The sequence below is a fragment of the Rhipicephalus sanguineus genome, chromosome 11 (genome assembly GCF_013339695.2).
Source record: "Rhipicephalus sanguineus isolate Rsan-2018 chromosome 11, BIME_Rsan_1.4, whole genome shotgun sequence".
NCBI classification, from domain to species: Eukaryota; Metazoa; Arthropoda; class Arachnida; order Ixodida; family Ixodidae; genus Rhipicephalus; species Rhipicephalus sanguineus.
The window spans coordinates 57716068-57736456 of record NC_051186.1 but is presented as its reverse complement, the minus strand read 5'-3'; the positions used below and the strand labels follow the sequence as shown (position 1 = coordinate 57736456).

Below are 20389 nucleotides of genomic sequence, written 5' to 3'. Positions count from 1 at the left end.
TCGCGTGCGTTCCGAAAGCCGCCAGCCACAACACGCGAACGACAACGGTCTGTACGCGCGCGCGCGCGCGTGTGTGTGTGTGTGTGCACGTCACGGCGCCGCGAACACGACTACTAAGCAGCAACGCGGAAAAGAAATTGATTTCGGGAAGTTTAAAAGGGGAATGATACCAAGCGGTATTACCGCTCCGTGTTAAATGTACCACGATCCGAAATCACTTTAGCTGCCGGGTTGCTCGATGTGTATGGTAACATCAGATGATTAAAGAGGTAAACGCGGGCCTAGCAGATTAGACCACGAATGTACGGTGCTTCCGTAATTACCGTACGGTAAACCGGTATTGCTGAAGCACGAATCCTGCACAGACAACTAAGAAAATGTACAGTAAAAAAAAAAATGCTGCCCCAGTGCGCACAGGTTCCGATATCATTTCGTCGTTAATAGATTCCACGTATAGACAGAGCCCAATGGCTTGTTTATGTCGGTGTCACTACGGTGCGCTGCTGATTGCGATTAAACCCGATCGGGATCCAATTTCTAACAGGTATTGGCTCCCTTCTGCAGCTTGCAGAAAGGAGCCAATCACCATCAAGTAATCATCAGCCCCCGTAACCACTGTACCACCCGAACCGCCAAGAAATTCAATCCGGATCAGTTCCGATCGCGATCGAAAGTGACCGTGACGGCGGTTAGCTTCAGCGATCGGATGAGCCCTGTTACTGGATTCGTCGTCGATTCTGCTTGGATCACACTCCGTGCAGAAAGTGGTCCGGTTCTAGGGAAGCCGTGTAAACACAATCTGCAAGGTTTCGCAGTTCACCCCTTTTACCAACCACGTTTTTTGCGGTATGACTACTTCAAAAGAGCAACGTTAGGTCAATTTACGCGTTATTTGCGCGCTTTTGTGGTTCCGGTAAGCGAAAGCGTTTTGGTCACGGGAGCGAGCGGTACGAACCGCGTCAGAGCGACCGTTTGATAGAGGTTTCCGACGCCTGCGACGAAATATCTGGCTCTTATCTTTGCGAAGTATGGAATGAGGGCCAAAATTACATCGAAACGGATGATCGTTTACCGACGCTACGAAAAGCACTGGGAGGCTGGCTGTTTCACTCTAACGATTGTCAACACTTCGCTCATACTAAAGATAGGACCACCAAACAGACGAAAACGAAAATTGGTTTCATTCGAACTTTCTCCGTGGTTTTTCGGTGCGTTGGACTTTGGCCGGCTTGCGAAACACACAGCTGATCCGTACCCCAGTGCCGCACTTCTAATTTTTTTTTTAATTTTTGGCGGGAAACAAAAGGATTGGCTGAGCTACTTACAGAATCCCATCTGCACAGCGCGAAGGTTAAATAGGCATCAAAGTTCGAAAGGATTTGAGTAATGTTGTTCATTAAAGTCTACATTGCCGCTAACTTCATCAACCCACGCCTGTCATTCTTGAATTTCGCGCCTAAGTGTTACCACCTGAATGTCAACTATGACGTTACATTCTGGCATTCTGGTCACATCAGCTAAATACGTTTCCTCAAATTTATATTACTCGTTATTTTTAGAAACTATCGAATAGGAGGGACATTATTTTATTCTGCTTATTTATATTCACATTCATATTGTAACGACACAGCAAATTGAAACAAATTAGTTTAGACTGAGAAATTATTCACTGAAAACTCTATAGTGTCGTTAATTTCACCACCACAGTAGGGACATTAGTGGATGAGAAAAAAATATCGATGTCAAAACTTTCACTTTTTTTCAATTTCCCGCCGAAGTACACCGATTATGACGTCACGGATTTCAAACTTTTTTCTGTGTGTTTTGGCCACATTTGGCTCGACGTAAGATAATATACTTCATTTTTACCAATTAGGAACTATGAGTACCAGTGATGCCATCAAAATCTATGACGTCACGGCGACAGGTGCGGTAACTTCAAGGTGGCGCCGCCACCAGCATTTTCTTTTTTTGCGCATTTTCTCGCTTACCCAGGCGCGCGAGTTTTTGGTATCGCGGAAGAGTAGTTTACTAATTCGAGAAAAAAATCGTTTTTATCTTTAGCGTGGGCGTTCACACTCGTGTTAGTGACGGTAAGCCCGGCGGCCTTCGCGGCGTTGCCTACTGCGCATGAGGAGAGATGTTGCCGGAATTTCAAAAGAATTTTCTTCCCAATTCCACAACCCCCCTCACCCGCACAGTCCGAGCGTCCGATCCCGGAAATGATGGCTGCGAGGTGCGAATCGGGTAAGAAACACCGAGTCGTTACGAAATACGGACCGAGTGCAAGCCAAAAAAACGGGTTAGCGTGACAACAGCCCCGTCACGCCAACTAAACTACGAATAACGCCCTCCTGCTTTCGTCAGATCCCCGAATCTGGGCTTGGCCGTCAGTACTTGCGATGAATACGACCCGAGGAAGTACTCGCCTCCGGCGGGGCAAGCCACAGCCACAGTTTTGGCACTCTTTATCGCCGCGAAAGCACACGCTACCTCGTGATAATACGCTTTTATTGGCAATCACGTGGAAGATTACTTCCGGCTCGACTACAGCACAGTCACGCGCCGGAAACGCTACATTTGACTACGCGTTACGACCCGTCCAGTGACGCGGATGAGGCTGCATCCTTTGATGATTATGCCGATATTCGTGGCCAATGTATCATTTGCAACTGGTGGACTCGCTATCCGTATCCTAGTTTTCATGGAGCTCTACTCATGATCGGGCGGCGGCTCAGGCCACCTAAAACTGTCTAAAAATGTGTTTAGATTATCTATAGACTGTCTAAATCTATGTTTGTAAGGGCTAACAGGAACAATAGGGAAGTACAAACTATGTAATGAAGGAATAGGTTTCACTCCTACCTCGATTTTAGGCACCACTCAGCCCTCCTTTTTTTTTTTAGTTATTTCTACCCACTTGGTCTATTTTGCCTTCAACGTCCCTAGACCCCTCTAAGCCCAAGGAGTTCCGGCAGCGCCATCCACGTCTAGGTGCGTTACAAAGGAAGTAATTGAGGTTACAAAAGTTTGCAGCACAACGAACGATGTTGATGACGTCAACTAGAGTCGAAGTAACCGCTTGCAGCCACTTCCCGTGGCAACACCAGAATACCCGACCGTAACCTTGAGATCGCCTCCCTCGCAAAAAACACGGCCTTAATTACAACGTGTATAACCTGGTCCCGTGTCACACGTGTTGGCTTCGTGCCGATCGTAAACCCCCCCTACCCCCCCCCATCCCACCCCATATACCCAGCTGGCACAGCATACAGCAATAAACTGGAGGATTACATAAAGGCAACGGCCCCATTCCCCGATAGTAAAACGTCTGAAGTCTCTTAGCAGGAAACTTTTACGAAGCCAGCAGACAATGAAACCACGTGAAGTACGGTGCGAATCGGATCTTAGTTCCAATCGACGCAGCGGTAGTTCTTCCCCGTGAAATAAAACGAGCGATCCTTCAAAGCCAATTACGCGAAGTAGAAAGGGAACTAATCGTTGCTGGGGTTTTAACGTCCCGAAACCGCTACACGATTATGAGAGATGCCGTAGTGGAGGGGCTCCGGAAATTTCTACCGCCAGGAGTTCTTCAAACGCGCACCTAAATGTAAGCACACGGGCCTCTAGCATTCCGACTCCATCGAAATGCGACCGGCATTCGATCCCGCAACCTTCGGGTCAGCAGTCAAGCATCATAACCACTAGACCATCGCGGCGGGTGAGAGAGGGAACTTTTGCGGCAAGTTGGATCTGCTGAAGGGACAGACATGAAATCAGTTTAGACTGATTAATTATTACATCAGAACACTACTGTCATTAATTTCGTCATCATAGGACAATTCGTGAATTCCCTGCTTGAAAGTTCTGTACATTTCCAGGGCTGAATTGGTAAGCATCCCTACTGCCTGCCTTGACTGCTCACGACACTTGGCCGTAACTAGTAACAATTGTTACGCGTAGTTAAGTACTAACTCTACGCAGTGAAGGGCTAAATTTCACTCCTGCCTCATTTGCAAAACCTGAAAGGCTGCCCCTCATTGCAAGAGAGCCGCACACGTTCAGTTACTACCTCCAAAGAAAGACGGCCACAACACAACGGATCACAATGAAAAAAAAAAAAAAAGCGCTCGCGTCTTTTGCGAGCCAGCTGTTCGCAGGCGAGGGCAACCCGTACGGCGAGCGCTCGAAAACAAAAGGCACTTCTGTGGCCAAGAAACAATCCGCTTCCCGAGGGACAAGGAAAGGCTTCCATCAAACGACCCCGAAAAATAGAAGTAAAAGGGGGGAAGTCGAGACCGAGGAGTTACATACACCTCCTCAGGCGAGACGCGCTTACGACGACTGTTCTGCGTTGCAGGACCCCCACGATCGTCCCTGAGATACAGGTATTACAACAAGCAGCAGCTGCAAAGATTGCACCAAGATATGACGACGGAGGACAGAGCGAAAAGGCGCGTAGAGCGGTGCCAAGAGGTTGTTTCACAAAGTGACCGCTGCCACCGATACACGAATAATGACGACGACGAAGAAAAGAAGTGCGCCCGGAGAGATTCACGAACGACGATAGACCGATCACGCAGTGGAAGTGCTTCTTTCTAGGGCGGTGAACACGAAGAGGTTTTTTTTTGGGCGGCAAAGAAACACGCGATTTCAGCGCGCTGCCCATTTATGGCGGGAAAACGCGAGTGGTTGTGCCTTGATCACAGCCCGAACTGACCGGCACTTTGCCGCGTGTTATTACATATCCACTGTTCATGTTCCGAACTTGGCATGTGCATAGTTGCGTACCCTGCAAAGGAGGGAACTCGAAACATTTACACGACTAATGACGAAAAGAAGTGCGCCAGGAGAGACTCACGAAAGACGATATACCTGTCACATAGTGGAAATGACTGCGAAGACTTTCTTGGGGCGGTGAACACGAAGAGGTTTTTGGGCGGTAAAGAACCACGCGATTCGGCACGCTACGAAAGTGCGGGAAAACAGGAAATCAGCAACGTCTTATCACGTAACATGTCCGTTCAGAGGTCTCTCACGAACTTGACATTTCTTTTATTTAGTACTTTTATTTAGTATTTTATACTGCAGCCTTGAAAAGCCATCGCAGGAGTGGAGGTAGCACATACAAAAACTGCAAAACTACAGAAGATGCAAATGAAAAGTGTTTCTTGGGGTTTAACGTCCCAACACCACGATAAGATTACGAGAGACGCCGTAGTGGAGGGCTCCGGAAATTTCGGTCACCTGGGGTTCTTTCACGTGCACCTAAATCAAGTATCCACGAGCCTCAAGCATTTTCGCCTCCATCAAAAATGCGGCCGGGATTCGATCCCGCGACCTGCGGGGCAGCAGTCGAGCACCATAACCACTAGATCACTGTGGCGGGTGAACATGATCAAGTGTTAGTAAGGTACAAAACGAATTCAGCAAGTGATAAATATCTCACAGGACCGGGTAAAGCATTCCATAGTTCAATAGTTCGGTGATGTACTCTGCAAAGATTGGAACTCGGAAGATTTTTATTTTTTAATAGGGGGATCAGCCAACAGCTACGCCTCTCACGAAAACGCTGTCCTACCGATGCAACCTGTTTTTTTATGGCAACCATAACAGGTACTACCTTCCATACCGCGAGCCACCCCATTTCACGTTTTAATTTCAAACAACCGTTGTAACAAAACTAGGGCCAACAAATGGTACAGGAAGACACTTTCTGGTCAGCTGCATTAAGTCAGGGAAAAAAAACAAAAGCCGCTGCTCTTCGGCGATGTTGAAAAGCAGCAATGACGCCTAACAACGTTAGCCGGTTGTAACGTGGCAACTAACGTTAGCGAACGTCAGGACAAAAAAAAAAAAAAAAAAAAAAAGCGCGATCGCGAGATGCGGCTAACACATCCTGCTTTCTTTATATACGTGGCGTTGTGTAGTGACGCGTGTTTTTGTGGGGTCGACACTCACCCTTGCCTTCGCTAAAATCGCCATCAACTTGGAATTCATGTCGCACAGAAGCGAACCCACGACGTTCAAAAGCGCGGCTAACATTCAGACATATCCGGGAGCGCGCGCTGTTACCTGGCTACTTCCTCGTCTTCCATGCAGGCAATGGACGCTTAATTACGGCAGTCCGCGCAAAAAACAACACTTAACAGCGGGGACAAAACAGAACGCAGGTCACAACAACAACAAAAATTACAGCGCCGGGAAACACAAAAGGCGTCACGCCCATCAACGGGATGGCGTTCCGTCACCGCAGAAAATGAACACAGAGGGTCCCGCCAAGTCACTGTTCGCAATACGGCTGGGTGAGTGCGGGCTATTTATGCAACACAAGCGAAGCCGATTGTGTACTGAACGAGGTGTTGTGGGGCGCCAGGCCGGCGAAAAACGGAAAGGTCTTCAGAAGTTAAAACCTACACAAGCGAGATCGCACCGATATGACGCCCTTAAAGAGCAGAGCTCGCGGGGGTTGTTAAAATAAACCCCCTGCCCGCCCGTACCGCCCCGTGGGTTTGAACATCTTATCAAATTTGCCCCCTTTTCAGATAGTCTTTTCGATTGGTTAGTGGCCGTAAACAGGCTGGCCGCGACCCATCGGACTGTGTGCCGCAGTTGTGTCGGCACTAACGGCAAAACACCCAACTCAAAAGTGCGTTTTCATTGCTATTTGCCACAGGTACGAACAGAGCGCTGAGAAATCGTGAGCGACCGACGCGGCCTCAGTAGGACGTTGACCGGAGGCAGAGAGAGAGCCAAAAAAACAAAAAACGCAAAGCAACCGCAAAAACCAAAAACACCGGGAAAATAACAATAGAACGCATTCGGCGGTAAGACTGAACGAGTGTTTCTTTTCACCCGGGAGTCCGAGCACTCCGAGAACTCCGAGCACTCGTTCGCAAAAAGTGATAACGCCGGTCCCCAAAAAGGGCGGAAAAATACACGAACAATACGGGCGATACAAAGAGAAATAACGAAGCAGCGCGATAGGTCCGCGATTCCTCACGAGGATGTCCAACAAATGCCGCCCTATCGCAAAGCGCCAAGTTTTGTGGCACTCGCGCCAACGTGACCAACACAAAAGACAACGGCACACTACGACGGAAAGTTCCGAACAAACAGTTCACTACAACATACACTGATCGTGTTACGACGCGATAGAACTGTTGGCAATAGAGGGAAAGAATCGGTGAAAAAACAATAAAAAGCGGCCCGAAAACAAGGCACATTGTGTGACGGTCCGCATTAAGCCTATCAAAGCACGCTTCGTGTGCGTTTCCCCAAGCCGGCGTTTTGTCATCACCGCCCGGCGAGAGAAAGAAGACAACGTGTGCGCTTTTACGTACCCGGCCTTCGTCGGTGCGTTGCCGTTTTGCGGCGTGACCGTCGTAGCTGGCAATATCGGCCATCATTCCAACGATTTTTTTGGCGGCGAAGCACGCACAAACACACGCACCACCAAGATATGCACGAGAACTCGACGGGAAGCACGCAGGCTTCGCAACGGACACTTCGCCAAGTAATGGCCACCGCCAAGGCACGGCACAAGCACGCAGAAACACGGAGATGCGGCGTAGGTGGCGCGACAGACGCTACCGGCTTTTTCGCTGCTTGTTTTTGCCTACAGTGTATTTTTGCCATTTTTGCTTCACTTTTCCTAGTTTGGAGCAAGTGCAGCAATTCTACCGATTGAGAAGAAACGAGACCTTCAACTAAAAGCGCTATCGTCGCAAGCGATGCCTTTTCTAACTAATTATTAAATAACGGCGATTATGACGTACACTTCACTTTTTAGTAGGCAATAGCATAGCCTTTGAGATTGGCAACTTAAACGGAGCATGTTTCGAAAATTGGCTTTTGTGTACTTATTTTTTACACAAAAAATTAATATAAATAAAAAAGGTGCAGTAAATTTATTCTAAATAAATATTAATAAATGGCGAATATGAGGCACATTTTATTTTAGTACACAGCAGCATAGCCTTTGAAATTAGTGAGTTACACTGAGCCACACTGAGCCCGTTTTCAAATGTTCGCTTTTTTTTTAAGAGAGGACCTATAACTTATAAAAATATTAACATAAGTGAAAACATTTTTGATGAATATAATGACCTACTAGACCTATATCAATATTTTAAAGTTTCTTTTGCTCAAATATTAGCGCTACAGTTGACAGCGCCACACATTACCTAGCGGAAACAATGTTCAATACATTGCGCGATTGAAGTAGTGCGTTTCTCTTTCTACGTGAATCAAATATTAGCGTCTCTTTTGATTAACTTGCAACATTAAGTAAAGTTTGATAACTTCACACGAACCACATCACGCTTACTCTGTGAATCAAATAAGGTTATTGCTCATTAACGACCTTGAGAAAATTTTGCCTCTATTTCACGGCGCGGCGCAACGATCGCTAATCCATCCCGACGGGTTTGTGATGATCGCGAAAAAACAGCTGTGCATCGCACTCCCGCGCGCAATATCGCACGGTATCGGGAAAACTGCACTCACCGATTGCATTGCTTGAGTCTCGAGCCGCGAAGCGTGGCCTGGCGTGGCTTGGACTTCGGTCAGGCTGTCTCGCCGTTTCCTGTCTAGACTGCGATAGAGGATTTCAACGCTTCCTGACAACGGAGCCAACGGCAGCACTTCCTCGAGGTTGGTGCCTCTCTCGAGAACCGTGCCGATTTCCTTAACTATCACAGCGTCAACGCTTTATAGACGAATGCGTCTCTCATTGCTGTCAGTATCTGGCATTCCAAGAACACCCTTTCCTCCTTCTTTCACGTTTATCTAAGCCTATGCACCGTGCGATAAACTTGCGCTTGCGCCTTGGGACTGCGCTTTTTGTTGCCTCTGCAAAAAAAAATATCTTCGTCCAGCTCGGCTGCGCCACGTCCCTAGCTTTTGCCAGTCGCGGAATACAAAAAGTCGCACCATACAGCGTGATCTAGCTCAGTTGTCAGGGGGAGCGATGTTTCGCTTCTCGAATCATAAGGTCTGTGATGACTCATCCTATTAAGGCCGTCTTTGTTGACAGGCTTGCCAAGTCGCGCGACCCCTCGCGCAAACCATCCGAGGCGGCGACGTAACTATCAAAATTGATTACTGGGTTTGCAGAACAGCCTCGCATGATTGTACAGCAGTTTAACATTTTGGATATCTCTTGAAGCGCTCTAATTTAGCCCGTAGCTGGGAAGTGCCCCGTTTTTGCGAAACGTTGCGCCGTTTTGCGTCATCGTCACAGTGCGTCACTGTTTTGTGCATGCTATTTATTTTATACCGCGCCGAGCTATGAGGAAATCGATCTGATAGCATTGCATCGTAATCTTACTCGAGTATTACGTGTGCAGATCATGTAGGTCGTTAGGCTGCACATAAAGCGAAAGTGGCGCCAAATTTGCGGTCGCTGTTGCGCGGAAGCTTTAAAGGGGTCATGAACCACTTTTCCAAGTAATGATCTAATGGCCTCAGTATCGGAGTGTACTGCCTCCCGAATCGATTGCCGCAAAAATTTCTCGAATCCGTCAAGAATCAGCGGAGTTACGGGGGTTTGGCGCACGCTCCCAGCGCTTTCTCTCTTTTCTCGTGCCGGCGAGCGCACTGGAAGCTAGACAGGGAGGGATGGCATGGGGGAAAGAAGTTACGCCAGCGCGCGTCATGAAACGCGATCGCTCTCCCGCTGTGATTTGCTTGCGCGAGTGCGGCTACCGTGTACTGAGGAGTGCGGCGCCGGCAAGGGGCGGCACCCCGCGGCAAGAAGCGCATCTGATCCGAACGCCGCTCTCGATTTACGTCGGCTATCGGCCAATAAGCATGCTATGGGTCTTGCGACGTACAGCGGACCGACGCCCCGCCCACCGACGAGAGTGAGAACCGGCCTCTGTTTGAAAAGAGGGTGCCTGGGGAAACGGCAACTTCGCGCTCCGCTTGTGGCCATTACGCGGCGCGCACGACTGTAATATTTGGCAGAGCAGTTCATAGCCGTGTCAGCTTTCCGCAGGATGTGTTTTTTCAATCAGCCCAAGGGGTGCTTCATGACCCCTTTAAATGTTAGCGCGCTCATGCTTCCTCGCTTGGAAGTGCAAATGCTGTATGTGTTGCTGATATCCGATAGTTATGTGTACAAACACAGACGTTGTTGGTCCAGCTTATCCTGACGAATGATTGAATGTCATGGTCATTGTAGGCCTGTAGTAGTTTTCATTATGCATCTGCATCATTAGCTCAGTGGCCAAGAATATGCTGCCTGTAGAGAATATATTTATCGTATGTTTCTTCCTGTGTTGGAAATGGCCTGCGTAGTTTAGCGTATTGCATAGGTTTTATAACTGTTAACCTGACATTGCACTTCGAGGTCATCATATTCTCAATGGTGCCCCATGGCCAAGGGATTTGACAGCCTGCGTGGCAGTGGCAGTCTGAAAACCCTTCAGTCCTAAAATGTCTACAGACTGAACCATAACTCCTGAGTACATGCACCACAGTCCGCCTGCCAAGTTGGTGACTGTGACGGGTGTGGAAATGATAACTATCCACTGCTCTGCTCATTTGAGAAGATAGCTTACAAAAAGAGCCTGCAACTAGTTGTCTGCCACCAAATGAGTCGGACACTGTTCAGCTTCTGTACAAACCATTTCTAGAAGCCATGCGCTTCAAGATTTTTCAAGCCCACTGGAGTGCAGTCGAATTGAAACTCCAGTCTGCTGTGTGGTATATCTTAAGGTTGTGAAATTCGTCACGGTGGTGCTGTTCAGTAATGTCAGCCGTGCAGACACAATCAAGACATACGCGGGAGAATGTCATTGACAGATTGGATGAAGTGTAGAGTACAGCATTTTATGCTACAGATGAATAATTAAAAACCAGTCTGTCATGAACTGCCTTGAGGCTGTCTGCAAAAAGTGAACTTGGTAGGAACAGCATGTTAAATATAAATGTAAAAGCATGTTAAATCTAAAACTATGGGTGAGGAGGGAGGCATACGTCAACACTGTGTAGCAGCTGAACCATTTACCAGGCATAGGTCAATGTGCGCGTCATGCTTATTGATGGAAATGTTGGCTTTTGGGAACTAAACCACAGATGGGAAAATGAATGTCAGCTGTGTTAAAGTTTTGAATCGCAGTCTCGGTTGTATGGGGGAGCGTAGTAATACGAGGGTTTGTAACAAGTCTGCACAGCGGCTGTATAGTAGTCGTCAGTAACCTTTCCCCAGGTCACATTGCAATCTTTCATTTTTAACACTAAGGAAGTCACAATGATGACTTTTCAGAGATGTCTTTTCTTTTTCTCTGTAGGTTTAAAGTACCTTCTGCAGCGATGAAGCACATAAGGAAAAGGTGCCCTTTGAGGGTAGTGAAATTTCATTTGCACGTTATGCAGATTAGTGACGTCTGGTAGTAGTAGTGTACACGGCACTCCTGAGCACAACTAAATAAGAACATCGCAACTCTGCGTCATGCTAGCATGTGCCAGAGTTGTTGTGTATGCCACCACACACTACAATGTATTGGAAGCAACACTTTTATTTATATTCTGAAAGCTTTTCTGTAGTATAGCGTATCACATTGGCATATTCAAAGAATGCCTCCCACAACATGAAGAGGTTCCTTCTGACCTACGTTTCTTCAGACCATCATAGCTTATTTTTTATTTCGAAGCCTCCATAAACGGCATAGAGTGGCGCTCAGTGTGAGTTGCAACATGGCAGCCATGGTTGAAGGAGCCCCACGCTTACGCTGTAACACCGGCAAACGTAAAATTGGTTTTGCACATACCAGCAGTCGAAACAGTGTTTTGTCAAAGAGGCACCACCGTGCAGTGTTGGCACCACTTTGACCATGGGCAGCATGTTGCAACTCATATTGGCCGTGTCTATACATTTTGTTACTGCGTATCTCCAGGATCTCTCTGAACAAGAATGCCGTGTGCAGGACAAACCCCATGGAAGCCGGGAACTTTGGCAGTGAGCGTGAGTCAGCACTGCGGCAGTGGCTCCTCCAATGACCCAGCTGGCGCCGGTGCCTCGCACACAGTCTAGTCAGGGCAGCAGCGTGCCACACCCAGCCACCCGCTCTGCCAGGCCAACCTGTGCTGAACGACTCACATGCAACGGACGAAGTCCTAGGTGAACTTGCACAGTCTTTGTCGCGAAGACACTGAAGCTTCTTGTGAAACATTCTTGGAACACGGGGTGTTCCTGGAGCCAACGCTTCACCAAGCAGTCTTCTCTTCTTCAAGGTGACACCTGGAGCCACCGCTTCAACAAGCCATCTTGTCTTCTTCGAGGCTTGTTCGAAGCAGTCTTGTCTTCTGAAGAAGACAAGACTGCTTGTCGAAGCGTTGACTCCAGTGACACACTGTGTTCCAAAGATTTTTCATCACTTCAAAGCTCCCTTTTTCTCCTGAACTTCTACCCCATTTGAAGCTTTTTATGTTGATGATGTGAGTACTCGTTGTTTGAAACGCGACATCAAAACATTTAGTATAATGACTGGAAGGCACAACTGCTAGAGATAACCACGTCACGTCGTTACCAATCTGGCTGCTAAAGGCCATGTTCACTCAATGAAAGTGTTTGAATCGAAATTACGCCGATATAACACGAACTGAAGATGGTATTGAATCAAAATTACGCCAATATAACACGAACTGAAGATGGTATGTGCATTACTTAGCCCTTAATTTTTGCATTTCGATCCGTGAGTATTCTGCTTAAGCCCCCTGAATACTACATCGACTATTGGTGTTGCTCACAATTCTTTTGTTCCATGTGGCGGACTGTTGTGGAAAACCATTCGTTTTATTTTGAAAGTTGCGGTGATACTTCCTTTTAAACTACCATTGAGAGGATTTCAATGGTAACTGCAAGGTGTGTTCAATGGACAGTTACAGCAGTGCACACGCAACATTGCTGAAGCAAAGCAAGGTGCACTCGTCAAAATCAATAGCAAGCATACATCTCAACCGTTCTTTGAATTTTCAGACTTGTAAAATGTTCAATTGCCTATTAGCAATAAAGAACATTCGAAATTAAGGCTGCTAATGTGTTATTAACAAACAAATTTAATTCTTCGCACCTTTGGAAAGTGCCCAAAAGGTTAAAGCTATGTCTGTGATTATTGAGGGGCGTCTGCCTAGAACCTGAATGAATGCATTCCTTTTCTCTTCACTGCATCGTGTTCCTCCTCTACAAAGTACTTTACACACAGCTAACAGTGCTGCGGTACTTACTCTAAGAGAATGCATGGTACCCATTTTTTTTTCTGTGCTCTGGATTTGGTGCTTGCCTGGCTGCCACTTTTTGCTCCTGATTGCATGATGGTGTGTTTCAGGCCAGAGCTTGGTCAGCACGACTCTCGTTCCACACCCCTTCCTCAGAGCGAAGGGTACGTTCTTGGTACGTCCAGCGTGGCCTCCGCTGACACTTCCTAGCACCATTCTACCGTCTGTCTATCACACTTTTACTATCGCTCATTGTAGTTAGGCAAAATGCTGGCAGCTCACTTTATTGGCATTGCACGTCTGCATGCGGTGATTATGTGCACGTCTCCATGGCTCACGCTGACATCGTCACAAAGACGTACCTTCATTAATAAGGCATCATAGTGAGACTGTTTCGTATTCAATAGATGAATGTTAGGCATTTCATTTTCTACTAATCATGCTTTGTAAAATTAATCAAAAGAGTTATGAAAGTGTGTAAAACTTACTTTATCAGTCTAAAGTTGTCATGCGTTTCTCTTTTGTGTCTCTTTAAATTGTGATGTTTTGAAAGTAATTGCGAAAAACAATCGCAGCTGACACTGGGCTAGTAAAATGTAGGATTTGTATTTGTCCTGTCCATTGCTTGTGAAATATATGTTCTAAATATGTGCTACTTGTGGTTTGGAGAGAAACATTCTGGTAGTGCCGCCCCAAGGAGAGGGAACTTATCAGCCTGTGTTTTTATCCATCTATGGTGCCATTTACCGGTGCACTGTTAGTCACCGGCACCCCTTTAGTGAAGTACGTAGTACGAGAACTGTGCAGAAGTGAGAACTTTGTGTAGTAGAAGTAAACGGGGACATTCATTTTATACGTACGCCCTTCACTGTCGTTTACCTTAGCATCGCATGTTTCACGTGACCTCCTGTTCCTTGGTCATTTATTCAGTTGCGCAGATTAACTAATGTATGCTAGGGTGCCTGTACTGCTTGTTGCACATGCTTATGCATCTGGCACGTCTAACCACGATGACTCGTTCTGGTATCGTTAACATCAAGGCTTTCTTAGTTGTTTTATGTCTCACCAACTGAACAGCCGGCTACTTCTTTCAGCATTGAAAGGAATGCAACTGAGACCTTTCGAGACCTTACTGCAAGGTGTATGTGTACGTGTCTGTATGTGTGTGTGTGTCTATGTGTATGTTGTTTTCGTCAGTCTATGCAAAGGAGCCTCTTAGCAGTGTTTGCTTTAAAGGGCCCGTAAACAGGCTGCGACTTTTTTTTTACACCCGCCAAACAAGCTCGCTAATCTGTACAGTAGACAGCGGCGATCACGTTTTCCGAATATTACAGCGCTGTGCGCCGCGGAGACCCTTTATGAAAAACAATTCCCGCGCCTCTTTCCTACGCCTGACCAATCCTCCTCGTACGCGCAGTGACGTCAACTCGGCGATCGCCGAGTTGACGTAGCACTGAGCTCGTCGATTGGTCTAAACCAGGTCTCAACAAACAATTGTCAAGTTAACGTCAGTTCCTGTTCCCACCCACCGCTACGAAACTGCGCCTTGTTTTTTGGCCTGCTGTGATGCGGTTTCGGCCACGCAGTTGTCAACTTGTCGCGCGTATATTCCTCGCACTGCATAGCACCTGCACGCACTTCGCCTTCGACATGAGGCGAAGCGTTGTTCAGTTGCCGGCTGCAAATCGAGCGGGGAGAGGGGAATCTCCGGTAGCTCGGACGGGTCACGCTTGCGCGCGCGCCAGGCGGGGTTCTCCAGGCTTTTCTCTCGTGCCCCTTCGACGTCTCGGAAAGCAAGCACGCATTCCTGCTGCATTGTGAACTGTCACAAAGGTTTAAAAATAGTGAAGAGCCGAAAACTGCCGTCAAGTTACGGAGCACGTGCGACAATATAAACAATAAACAACCAGGAGCCGCAGCAAGCGGAAGTGCACTGCGACTGATCGAGCTCGCCCATGAAGTCAATTGTTGACGTCGTGTCACGTTGCCGAAGTGGGCGGAGTCACGACGACGGGCTACGCCTTCTCCTCCATGTGGCGGAGAAGGGTGGTGAGGCCGCGAAAATTTGAAACCAGCTGAAACGGATGTTCTAACCCCTGTAACTTCCTTATTGTAGCACGTACTCGCAAAATTCTTGCGGCAGCATGTTCACATAGCAAAAGTGCGCATATTTCTTTTCATACAATTTTTGGACATCGGGGTTGTTTACTGGCCCTTTAAGAGCGGAGTTGCTGTTTAAGCTTTTTGTTCTACCATTTTGCGTGACCACAAAAACTAAGCCGTGCCTAATGTGTCAAGCAATAACTTGTCCAGCTCACACTCTCTTCGCCCTCTTTTTCACTTTAGGATTGATTATAAATAAAGACAGTTTGCTCTCGGCGACATACATTCGAGGAATGAGGATAGTTAATAGTACATTTTTCTGTATTGCCTTGTAATTTGGCAGATAGTAAGGCCTAGGTCCAGCACACCCCTTGAGGTCGACACGATGGATCTGAAATGTAGGCGTTTCTTCGATGTTTGTGCCTTCTGAAGGAAACAAAAAAGAAGTGCAGAACAGATGAACGGAAGAGAAAGGATAGAGGGGGAGGCCTTGCTTAATAAGGCCATGCTAATTAGAATATTGCTAATTAAGACTTATCTTGTGTGGTTTTCTCGCAGTGCGTTGTACTTCTGCCTCGACTGTGACACGAACCAATGTGAGGGCTGTGAGCTAGTGCTCCACGAGCAGTCCCGTTTCCGTGACCACCGGCCTCGCGTCCCAGTGGTCAAGCCTGAGCCTCATCTGCTGTGTGAGGGCTTCAGTTGCCGGGGTGAAAACCTCGCCGACATCCGCTGCCACACCTGCGAGCGCAGCCTCTGCTACGCCTGCGACTACCAGATACACCTCCTGCGCCGCAGGTTTGCCCACGTCAAGGTGTGTTGCTTTCGACATTGCTAATGGAACTTACTGCAGATCTACAGTCGAGCCTCGTTACCGTATTTACTCGAATCTAACGCGCACCTTTTTTTTCGGTAAAACGAGTCCAAAAATCGCATGCGCGTTAGAATCGAGTACCAAAAAAAAAAGAACTCAGTTATCATATTGCCATCGGCATTTCAAAATGGCCGCCTCCTACTTGCCCCATGTCCTGACGTGACTCGGCCATTTCTGCCATTGTTTCAGTTCGTACGTGTGCCGAGGAGTTCGTCATCCCGTTCTGCGTTCGCATCGACGGCATGGAAGTGCCGACTCCAAATACTCAACGAGTGCACCACGATGCCGCATTTTAAAGAAAAGTTATTACATGTGCAGAGACGGACGGAAATCGGGCCGCATTACGGTCGTTTGGAGTTCCTGAAACGTGCGTGCAAGACTGGCGCGAACAGAAGCAGAAGATTTTTTACGTCAAAGCTTCACGAAAAGGTTTCAGTGGACCAAAGCAGGACCGGTTTCCCGAAATCGAAGAGCGTTTACAGCGACAAGGAGTTGTCCGACAGCGACGAGGACTGATCCATTACGCGACTCGTATCGCCGCTGTAGTGGGGACAGTTTAGCGGCAAGGTCTGCTGTTTGACTTTGTGTTTTATTTTTTGAAGCTTTAGTTCTCTAAAACCCAAATACTTGTTCGAATGTGCGAAGGTTGACCCCTACGGACTTTTTTTTTGTTCTTTTCTCTCACGAAAAATGGGTGCGCGTTACAATCGATGTTTTACTTTTTTTTTGGTCGTGGAAAACGGGTGCGCGTTACAATCGAAGGTGCGGTAGAATCGAGTAAGTACAATAATTCAAACTGCAAGCGGGACAGCAAATGTGGGCACATGGTTGGCACATCATGAGGCAAGTATCAAACCTGTGATCCCATTTGCCCTAAAGTCTGGCGAGGTAATCAAATTCTTGATTAGATAGTGCAATAGAGGGTGCCCTAACACACATCACCCAGCTTATGTATGAATTACACTTCAATAATTTTGCACGTTAACTGAACCCTTGTCTTGCCTGATACTTGCTTCATTATGTGCCAGCCGTGTGCCCATATTTTTTATTCTGTTTCGTTCCCTTTTTTTTTTTTGTCATCTGTATAAGCACTGAAATGAAACTAGTTGGAAGTGAGCACTCTTTGCCTCCACTAATCCTGTCCCTTTTTCGTATCGTCTATGCGCTGTTAATACCGTCGTAATGGATGCTTACCAGCTTGCCCATGCTTCAGTTCTTACTTAACACCTGTTACGTTCCCGTTTATGTTTTCCAGGCTGCTAACTCATTTTGTGAAAGTCCCAACATAGCCCTCATAGGATCCAATATATTGGGAAATCCACAGTTACATTGCAGCTGTGAATCATTCCCATGTGATACATCGAGAACTGGCACTCTGAGTTGGCCCGTGTGGCCACGGTGAGCTTGCGTTGACTTTTCGCGCAGCTTGGCCTGGATTGACTACAGGATTAGCCGCGCAATGGTATGGTGTAGATGCACTGTAGATGTCACTCATGATGCATTTTCAAGATTTCTGCCAGCAAAAGCATAGACCACGAGATTCATATTTGCTCTATTAAAATAACAACCGGCTAGAACGTGGGACAGGTGGAAGTGGAAAAACTGTATTATAGTGACAGAACCAAGCATTCTTTTCCTGGTTTTAATAGGATTTGCGTTTTTTAATTGCATTTGAAAGTGACAAAAACCGGCACATCGCTTTTTGCCTTATTCTCTTTGTTTTCTTCATTATCCAAGGGCTTTGGCTGGATTTTATTCTTTTTTTTCCCCTCTACAATGCTGTAAAGCCTCGAAGGTAAAATAAAATAAAAAAACTCGCAGGGTCCCTTAGGCATTCACCTAATACGAATTGAAGTCGAAAGCCAGCTTCTTCTTTTTCTTCTCAGTCGATGTATTGATCCTCCCTGCCCTCCTCTGAAAGCTTTCTGCACCTAACGTGGTTTTACATTGCCTCCAGGATCAAAGGCAGTGCAAGGTTTCTGCATCTCACCTGGTTTTGCACTGCCTCCATGATCGAGCCCACCTTTGACAAAGCAACAATGTCGTGTAATGACGTCACAGATTTTGGCGACATGTTACATCATAATGTCATATGGTGACCTCATCACATAAAGATTTTTTGCACCACTTGTGTTGACGTTGACATTCGGTTATCGGCTTTTGCTTAATAAATTCCTTTCACACTGCTCGGCAGGTTCGCTTTCGCTACTACCTCGAGCGACAGGCAAAGTTGGCCGCAGCAGAGGTGGCGATCGACGACGAGGAAGAGCAGTACCTGTCGGCCGAGCCCTATTGCAGTCTGCCCTATGAGGACACCGGCACAGCCATGATGGAGCCGACATCTCACGAGCCAGATGTGGTCAGCGACACCCGCAGTGGCTGCAAGTCACTACCGACGCATTCCAGCATTCTGCTTGTCGACGACAAGGAGGTGCTTCAGGTAGGAGCCTTGCCGTAATATCTGCACTCACGCGGAGTTTATTGACTAGAATAGATTTGAGCGCAAGATGAATGGACACAAGAAGACAAGGCGACAGAACAAGCGCTCACTACCAACTGGTTTTATTTGGAAGAAACATGGAAAGTACACAACAGGCGTGCCTGCGCACACATCACCAAGTGAAAGACCACCTAGTAAAAGGTTATGGTTCGGCATATTAAATGATATTAGTGAACTGCTATACTGCTTTCCCAGGCATGACCAAATGGTGCAGTTTTCTTTAGAAAGACTATTAAACTGAATGCAAAAAGTATATAACCTAAATATATCTGTTCGGCAGAATCTACACCATGTACAGTAGACTCTCATTAAACTGAACCTGAAGGGACCAAGGAAGTATGTTCAGTTTTACAGGTGTTTCATTCATGGAGAGATGAACAGGTTTGCATTATTCAGGTGCGAAACCAATCATGGTAGGAGCAGTTTTTCAAAACAGTGGGCCTCGCTGCTTTCAGCACAAAAAAGCGATTCTGTTTCAGAGATTTTGATTCGCCAAGAGTCTTTTGTACGATTGTAAATACTCATGCAAGAGGTTCATGTTCGTTTCGGTAACCTTCTTTGTTACATAAGAACGCTTGTACAAAATGTGTCTCTTTGTAGTATTGTCCATTTTTTTAACCTTGACTGCTTGTGTGTACTATGTTCAAATGTGTTAGTCTGTTTCATTTCCTCGCTATGAAGCCGCTTTCTGTATGAGGTGGCCAGGTTCACCTCAAGCTGCGAAATGAAGCTTTTATTGCCTGGTCATCCTCGCAACCCAGTTGCAAATAAATTCAATTCAGTTCAATTTGGCAGAAAGATTTGAGTCACCATGCATATCATTCCACGCCTTAACCGCGCAGGTGTCATCGGGCGCAGAGCTTGCCGCCCAGCTGGGCTGCAGCTCCGACACGTCTGTCAAGGTGGTCTCCATCTTTGGCAACACGGGCGAAGGAAAGTCGCACACCCTGAACCACACCTTCTACAACGGGCAGCGGGTGTTTCAAACGTCACCTCAGCAGGAGTCGTGCACCATTGGTGTCTGGGCGGCGCACTGTCCCGAGCACGGCCTGCTCACCATCGACACCGAGGGGCTGCTCGGGGTGGCTGAGAACCAGAACCAGCGCACCAGACTTCTCCTCAAGGTAAACTTGCAATAGGATAGTGATGGAGGAGAATCAAACTTGACGAGGGTAGATGTTTGACCTTGTTGCAAAGGCGCTGTAACGAATGTAAAGTGCTAGAAAATAATGAATACATATATAGAATAGGGTTCTTAAACACACTGCCCCGCGGACCATTCGCCTAGTGGCCAGGACTGCACATGACTGCATTAGTCTCGTTTTATTATTATTATTATTATTATTATTATTATTATTATTATTATTATTATTATTACTATTATTATTATTATTATTATGTTCATGAGCCACCCAGACATGACGGGTCTCAAGCATTCTTTTTTGTGAGGCACTCCATCCAGTCCCCATGTGTTCAAACGTAACCGTGGAACAAAAACTCTATACAGTAAAACCTCGTTAATTCAAAGTCACTGGGACTGTGAAAAACTTTCGAATTAAGTGGGTTTTCGAACTAACGAAACATACAAAAGGCGGGATGCAAGGAACTTTGAATTACTGAAAGTAATCAGAGGTGGTCGTTTGGCCTTCTACTTTGCGGCTCCAAGGATTGTTTTCCCGCAATACCCG

At 46.9% G+C, this 20389-nt stretch overlaps 2 protein-coding genes across 6 annotated transcripts in view; one reads left to right on the top strand and one right to left on the bottom strand.

Annotated features, from left to right (window-relative positions):
* LOC119374805 (heterogeneous nuclear ribonucleoprotein L) overlaps positions 1–7598 on the bottom strand; it is a 166273-nt gene extending 158675 nt beyond the window's left edge. For all 5 annotated transcript variants that reach the window (XM_037644988.2, XM_037644989.2, XM_037644990.2 and 2 more), the window contains exon 1: positions 7344–7598. In XM_037644988.2, coding sequence (XP_037500916.1) covers positions 7344–7409 — 66 coding nt within the window. In that variant the 5' untranslated portion in view covers positions 7410–7598. The remainder of the gene's footprint in view (positions 1–7343) is intronic.
* An 816-nt stretch (positions 7599–8414) lies between these two features.
* The window catches only part of LOC119373631 (zinc finger FYVE domain-containing protein 1), a 53429-nt gene continuing 41454 nt past the window's right edge, over positions 8415–20389 (top strand). Inside the window, exons 1-6 of the mRNA XM_049411139.1 lie at positions 8415–8655; positions 11934–12127; positions 13335–13388; positions 15886–16141; positions 18396–18641; positions 19544–19825. Of these exons, the coding sequence (XP_049267096.1) occupies positions 12003–12127; positions 13335–13388; positions 15886–16141; positions 18396–18641; positions 19544–19825 (963 nt within the window). The 5' untranslated portion in view covers positions 8415–8655; positions 11934–12002. The remainder of the gene's footprint in view (positions 8656–11933; positions 12128–13334; positions 13389–15885; positions 16142–18395; positions 18642–19543; positions 19826–20389) is intronic.